Source organism: Monodon monoceros, unplaced genomic scaffold (assembly GCF_005190385.1).
Source record: "Monodon monoceros isolate NGI ecotype Baffin Bay Population unplaced genomic scaffold, NGI_Narwhal_1 Super_Scaffold_7, whole genome shotgun sequence".
NCBI lineage: Eukaryota > Metazoa > Chordata > Mammalia > Artiodactyla > Monodontidae > Monodon > Monodon monoceros.
The window spans coordinates 92,410,215-92,417,558 of record NW_021703784.1 but is presented as its reverse complement, the minus strand read 5'-3'; the positions used below and the strand labels follow the sequence as shown (position 1 = coordinate 92,417,558).

The window sequence follows — 7,344 nt, the reverse complement described above, 5'->3', positions numbered from 1 at the left end:
CTTTATATTACAAAAACTCCTCTTGATATAGAATATAAAAAAGGGAGGCTCACAGGAAATAAACTTGATAAATTAGCTCTGCTACCTACCGCAAGGAACACTTAGTTTTCAAAATAGACTTTAGACATAGGACCCACCGGGGAGGGGAAGAGGGGGCTTCTAGGGAGATGGGGGTGCTGGGCCTCGGCCGGTTTGGGGGATTCTGTCTGGGCCCCTTAGGCATGGAGAGGAGAGAGGGGACAAGGGAGGCTGGGGAGGGGCCCCAGTGCCCAGCCACTAAGCAGAGAAGGTGGCCTTCGGTGCTGGGCGGGGTATGTGACCAAGTGCAAGGTCTCCCCTGGCACCTGGCCTGTTAGCAGGGTCAGGAAGTCTCAGCAAAGAGACTTCCTACCCTCCCGCCTCCCCCAGCAGCCCCCAAATTGCCATCTGCACCTATTAGGGGCTGTGGCTGCTGGCCTTTGCCTTCTCGTGTCCCCGAGAACGGCCGCTGGGAGCCTTGCACTCCCACCAGCCTGCGTTAATGCTACAGAGCAGAGACGCCTGCTTCCCCTTTACGGCCCCAGAACGTGGTCAGCGGGGGCAGATCAGGGCTCCTTGGCCTCTTTCTGGAGAGCCCTTGGGGATTAGGGTCTTACATCTGCCCTCAAACCCGCCTCCCCCAGGTGTTCCTCAACGACCAGCCTTTCTTCTCGGGGGCCCGGAGGAGGTGGTGCCCGATGCCCGGCTCTTCTTACCTTGAAGGCCCCAGATTCTCCTGGGCAGTGGGGACCAGATGGGTCGCCCTGACGCCTGGGGCGCCCCTGGACTGAAGTCACACAGCTGCCCAATTTGACCCTAAGCCCTGCCTAGCCAGCCTGATTTTTTTTTCTTTTTTTTTTTGTCAACCACACACCAGCCCTTTGCCTCTGCCAGGAAGTTGAAGCCAATTTGTGGGTGGTCTAGAGACCTGCGCTGGGGTACAAGCTGCACGGCCCCCTGGGTCCTGGGGTTGCCCAGTCGGTAGGGAGTTCATAACATCATTTATGGAGTTGCCAGGGCTGACTGATACAGGGACAATCTGGAAAGACCCAGCCCACACTGGGCCAGGACTGGTGAGGACAGCAGAGTGCAAGGGGGAAGGGGAGAAATGGGGGGAGGGGCAAACCAAATCTTTACAGCAGGCACAGAGCTCCGGCCCCATCTCAGAAGGGGGTAGGTGGCAGAGCAGGGGAGCGCTGGGCTCTAGGCCACTGCTCTGTCTCCCAGTGGCTGGAAAGCTGGAGGGGAGGCTGGAAGCTGGCACAGGGCCTTTGAGATAGAATGGGCTCTTCCCAGACCCTGAAGAGGGACAATGAAGAGAGGAGAGCAGGCACCATACTGTCCCTCCCACACCCATCCCTCAACAAGCTTGAGTTGTTTGGCAGACATCACTAATCAAGATTACACTGTCCTCCCCCACTGAGCCCAGACCAAGCCTCAGGTTCTCCGCACAGCCTCTGGCAGCCACTCCTGATTGATCAGGGTCGAGGCATCTTGCAATAGAGTTGCTAACACTGGTCTAGAATTTGAGACCTGCACATGAGGGGCTGATCTGTGGGTGCTGTGTGGGTGTGAGTGAGTCTGTGGGGAAACCTCTCCCTGCCAGATCCTGGAGGAAACACTCAGAAATGTGCTATGGACAGCGAAGCGACAGGAAAACCGTGTCACAGAAGAAATGATGAGGTGCCCTGGGGTTCTTTAGCCTGGAAATAACGGGGCTCAAGGAGAGCAAGTGGGATGCCATGGACAGAACCACAGGAAAGCAGGAACCTCTTCCGTGTATTGAGCTGATGTTAAAGTCAGAGCAGTCCAAAGAGAAGCCTGTCTTGGGAGGTAGTAAGCTCCCCGTCCTTGGAGGTGTGCAAGAAGAAGGTGGAGAAGTCTTGGCAGGGATCTTGTGGAAGACATCTGAGTGGCAGTTCTGCGTGAGGAGAGGAGAACCAGATGATCTTGGGGGTTCCTTCCAGCGCTGGCGGCCAGGGAATTGGTGGAGTTGGTGGAGGAAAGGTGGGCAGTGTAGAAAACGGGCTGTGGTGTGTGTGCGTGTGTGTGTGTTCCTGGGACTTAGAGAAAAGTGTGGGGAGGTGGCAGGGAGAGCAGGGAGGGCAGAGTCCAGAATTTTCTTAGCTGTGGAGCCGGGAAGAGGCAATTCCTGACCAGCTTGCCCGCTCTCTTCTGGGGAAACCAGGATGCAGAGGCCAGGGAGCGGTGTGAGCAGTAGGTCCGCTGGGACCAACAGAACCCTGGAAGGAGTGACAGGCAGCCTGGGGATGGCGGGGTTCTCGTTCAGAACTGTCACGCACGTGCTGTGTGACTGTGGATGAGAAACTGCTCCTCTCTGGGCTTTCCAGATTATTTGCTCCAACAGATGGGGAAGCACGGACCCTACTGGCTGGGCCATCCTTGGACCCAGCATCTGCAGCCCACTCTTGGCCCCAGCCTGAGGCAGGGACAACGCCGTCCTCGGAGGGCCGGGGCCTCCACGTAGGTTCCACGTCCTCAAGGACATGGTGACCAGGTCTCCTCGGCGCCCGTGGGCTTTGCCAACCTTTCTCCACAATTTTCTTTTGCCTCCTTCTTGCCTAAATCCTTATTACTTCCTTGGCACCAGATCCTGAAGCTGTGAGTTGAGGGCGCAGGTCCCGGGCTGCCAGATCTGGCTGCACCAAGGAGGGGCCTGGCCCTGGTGTTGCTTTGGTCTCTAGTGCAGGCTGCACCCTGGGTTCAGGCGCCCGGGCCGCGGAGAACCCCATGGCGCCCGTTCCGGAGTCCAGATGGGCTACATCAGTCCATAGCTTCGCCTTCATTTTTTTGTTAAAAAAATAGCTATTTTCCTCTGCCCCATTTCCTAGCCACTCATCATGGCCTCACCTCCTCCCCCGGGGCCAAGAGGGCAGGGGCAAGGGGGAGGGGAGGGCATTGGGTGCTGGGCAGTGGTGGGTGGGGTGAGTCTTCAATCTTCAGGCCACACCCTCTACTGGATGCCCCGGAAGAGGCACATGGCAAAGACCATGGCAAAAAGCTGCAAAGAAAGTAGGAGTTTGCTTGTCAGGCTGGGCTCACAGCCCTCCAGGGGGCTGACCCTCCCCAACGAGAAGGGGCTGTCTGCTCTGGGACAGGAAGGGGCTCCCCCATCACTCTTAGAACACTCCTGCTGCTGGCACTCCTGACACTGCCCTGGGGGCAAGCCCCTCTTGCCAGTCACTGGCCCCCTTCATGCCGTGTAGTCATGAAAAGAAGGGGGCCTTGGACATGGGTTCAAATCCAGCTCCCTTATTTGCCAGCAGCAAACTTGGTTGGGCCAATACTCAGTTCCCTTCTCTGGGCCTGAGTATGTATCAAGAGTCTACCATGTGCCGGGCACGGTTCTAAGTGCTGTCTCAAAAACATTTTCACAGACCAGGAAGTGAGACACAGGGAGGTCAGGTAACCCACCTAAGGTCACACAGCTACAAATGGAGGATCCAGGATTGGAGTCTAGGTATTCTGACTCCAGAGACCATGCTCCTAGCCCCCGCACTCGCCTCCTTCCAACTCACAGGAAGGAGGCGAGATTGAAGTCTAAGGCAATTAACGATGTAATGAGGCCTGTTATATAGTAGATGCTTAATTAGAAGTTACCAGGATTGTTACTAATAGACAAGGAAGATGCAGCCCTTCTCCAAGCTAGGAGCACAATCACTGAACACCTGTCTAAGGGCCCTGGGGTAGTGGGGTGTGTAGAGACCCTGACTCAGAGATGCCCATTTCTTCAGACTGGCTGATGCCCCTGTGCCAGAGCTCTTGCAAAAGGTCCCCGAATCATTCTGCCTGGCACAGAGGCCACAGCTGGGCTTGCGGGCTGGGTGTGAGGGCAGTAGGTCAGGAACACAGGCATTGCTTAGCGAGCCCCTATTACACGCCAGGCACGTAGTCCCCGGCACCTGTAAGCCCCACCGTGCCCTAGGAGCAGGCTTTTAGCACCATGTTGCAGATAAGGAAACTGTGGCTCGGGCATCCTGTGCGTGGGGCGAGGCAGAGCTGGAAGGTGAACTCTAGAAGCCCATGTTCTTCCTGCAGGGGACCCACGCCTGCGTTTTCCCAGGGGGTCTGGTACTGATTTGTATTTCTTGTTCATTGTTTCCTCCTAGGAGAGGACTTGTTCACCTAGAACAGCGTTGGCATACAGTAGGGGCTCAATCTTTGCTTGAAGAACGAATGAATGAATGACCCCTCCCTCTCCCCATCCTCAAGTCTCCACAAAACTGCTCTAAGCAGGGCTGCAGGACACAGTAAGAAGCTAAGCAAGACCATGTTAATGGTGCCAGGTGGGAGGGGGAAGGCTGAGGATAGGGTGGCCTGATTTCACTTCCTGACTGGCCGAAGACTGGCAGCCCCTTTCTTGAGATGGGCGGGCCTGGGCAAAGCCCTCCGTCCAACCTCCCAGGGCAGCGGGTTTGAGATCCGGGAGAGGGTGGTAGAAGGAAGGGAAGGGGGCAGCTCTGCCCTTTGGCCAAAGCGCCACCTAGTGGTGGCTCCAAGAGTCTGCGGCTGCCTTACGTTTGAGGGGGCTCAGGGCCCTTGTGTCTTCACCTCTGGGGCTCAACGTGCGCTTGTGAGGTCCTCAAGGCCCCGCAGGCCCTGAACACCCCACAGAGAATGGGCCTGATCTAGAAGCACAGGCTGTAGCCCCTCCCTGAAATCAGCTGCGTTGATCCTTCAGTCAGAGTTCACTCTGGACCGTGGGTAGGGGTGAGGGCAGCGACTCTCAGGGCCTGTCCATGCCCACTGCCCACAGACTTGCTCAGATGTGTCCAGAGTCCCAGGGTGACTCGCAGGCAGCAGATAGGCACGGCTGGGCTTACCTGCCCATCGTCCCTGCAGTGGGGACCCACTGGGTCCTGGGTTAAGGACCTGGAGACGGAGGCAGGCTGGGGGTGCAGGCCATGGGGGATCTGCCTGAGACCCTGTGTAGGTGTCTGTCTTGCTTCTGAGGAGCCACAGAAGCGGGGGCCTTTACTTACCTCGATGGCCAGCACCCCTATGGCGAGGGCTCCGGCCAGGTAGACGTAAGTTTCGAAGGCGTTGAGGATCACCGTGTAACAGCCCTGGGAGGGAAGGACCAGAGGTAAAGCCATAGCCAGGAAGGAGGGACAGAGGTCAAGGGCCAGCCTCAGGACAGGGGTGTGAAGCCTGGGAACTGGCATGTGGCCCCAAAGCTCAGGCAGCAGCAGGCCGACCCTGTCACACCGCTGCTGGGACAGTTTGGAGGGGAGGAGCCGGGGAGGCAGGAGGCCCATAAGCTCAGCCACTCAGCAGCAATACACCAGAGACCCTCCTGGCCCTCCAGCCCCTAAGGCGGGGCTGAAAACTGCCAGACTGACTGCTGCCGAATCAGCCACAGACCCGTTCTTCTTTTCTGATTGGAATATTGGGAAATTTCCCATAAATATCTGGGCTCCTTGCTTCTCTCATAAAATCAGAAGATCCAGCGAGGTAAGCCATCATTTCTTTCTATGTGGCAGTACCTGGGGACAGGTGCTCCCTGGGGAACTACAGTCGCCACCATCCCCTATTGTCCCACACCCACCCTCTCTACTCCTTCCCATTACCAGCCTGGCAGCTGGATTTTGGTTTGTAGCCTCTGCCCTAAGGAAACACAGCCCATTCTTCAAGACCCAGCACATATCTCACCTCCTCCAGGCAGCCTTCCAGGATCAGCCCAGCTCTCACAGGGCCCCTTCTAAATGGATTGAATTCCTGTGCTATTACTGCTTTCTCAAGCAGTCCTCAGGATGTACAGACTGAGATAGAGATGGACCCAGTAAGACAGAAAGAAAGAGAGGGATGGCATGCAAGCAAAGCCAGGAGCTGCCAGCACGTGACCTCAGCCCCATCCGACCCTGGGTGCCTCGCGTCTTGATCATCTTCATGTCCATGCTCCTTCCCCCGGCACCATGCTGACCAGAGACTGATGCACGGTAGTTGCCTTGAATGAAATGTATTTTTAAAGGGGGAGAATTTTCTTTCATTTATGAGAAGCTGTATATTCTTTGGGCCCAGCCAGAGGACTTGCAAGGGGAAGAGCCCCCGGGTGTGGGTGGGGATCATGCCTGGTCCCTGCTGGGTGACTCTGGCTGTTTCTGAGCTCTGTTGAGATTCTTGGGTGATTCTTGGGTGTTCACGCCCATTGTCAATCACCCAGAAGCGCCGCCTCATTGGCCGGAAGTGGAAATGACGCCCCATGAGGCTGTGCCCAGGCAGGTGGACGGCAGGACGTGATCTGGGCAGAGTGGCCAGGTGGCTAGCATGAGACCCTCCTGCTGGAGGCTGATGGGGGCTGGGCAGGGAAGGCTCCCACAGGCCCCCCTTTGAACACTCAGCAGCAAATAGGATGTACCCAGATAAACAGACCCCTCCAGCACGATGTCCTGGATCCACAGTGCTCTTGGGGCTGACGGTGTGTCAGAATCATCTGGGAGGTGGTTAACAATGCAGATGTCAAGGCCTCACCCCCAAGACTCTGGATCAGGGGGTCTGGTGTGGAGCCCAGGAAGCTACGTCGTGAGCAGATGCCCCAGGTGATTTCTAATGCCTTTGCCATGGCCGGGCTTTGAGACACCACAGTCCCGGCAAGGACAGCAAGGAAAGAAGGTCTTAGCTGAACTCGGGCCTTGTCTCAGCAGTGTCACTGGGAGCCCAGCTAAGGGCTGTGTGATCGGAGCCCTAAGGGCGCCCTCCCACAGGCCAGCTGGTCAGGAACCCAGAGTGGCTGGAGGCAACTTCAGAGCTGGCAGGGAAGCCCCATCCGCCTGGCCAGGCCAGGGCCATCCTGGATCCGCCTGCAGAGCCGTGTCAGGGCAGAACTCAAACTCCCAACCCCCTTGGTCTGTTTAACTCTTTTTAAAGCATCAGAACCCCAACACGTAGAGCCATGGCAGCAGGAAGCTGGCCTGCTCTGGAGGGAAGGGAAGGGAGACAGGGAGGAGCCTGGGAGGGATGCTTCCGGCCTCCCGTCATCCCCTCTGGCTGCCACCTGCCTCCCGGGGCCGACGACCGCACCCACTGCTGCACACCAGCCCTCTACCCCGACACTGGCTTTGTCGTGCAGTCTGGGGGCCTTCCAGATGAGAAGCACCAATGACCCGGGGAGAAGTGGTGGTTACACCAGCCGCTTGCTTACTGGGCACACTGATAGGCACCCCTCGTTTTATTGCATTTCATGGATATCGTGTTTTTTTGGAAATTGGAGGCTTGTGGCAACCCTGCGTTAAGCACGTTGTTGGCGCCATTTTTCCAACAGCATTTGCTCACTTCGTGTCTCTGTGTCGCATTTTGGTAATTCTC

At 57.0% G+C, this 7,344-nt stretch overlaps 1 protein-coding gene across 4 annotated transcripts in view; it reads right to left on the bottom strand.

Moving 5' to 3' along the window:
- Positions 1 to 145: 145 nt before the first annotated feature.
- TSPAN18 (tetraspanin 18) overlaps positions 146 to 7,344 on the bottom strand; it is a 182,473-nt gene continuing 175,274 nt past the window's right edge. For 3 of the 4 annotated variants that reach the window (XM_029207431.1, XM_029207433.1, XM_029207432.1), the window contains one exon: positions 4,269 to 5,105. In XM_029207431.1, coding sequence (XP_029063264.1) covers positions 4,728 to 5,105 — 378 coding nt within the window. In that variant the 3' untranslated portion in view covers positions 4,269 to 4,727. Of the gene's footprint in view, positions 3,041 to 4,268; positions 5,106 to 7,344 lie in introns of those variants that run through there. The other variant, XM_029207434.1, reaches the window with a different exon arrangement.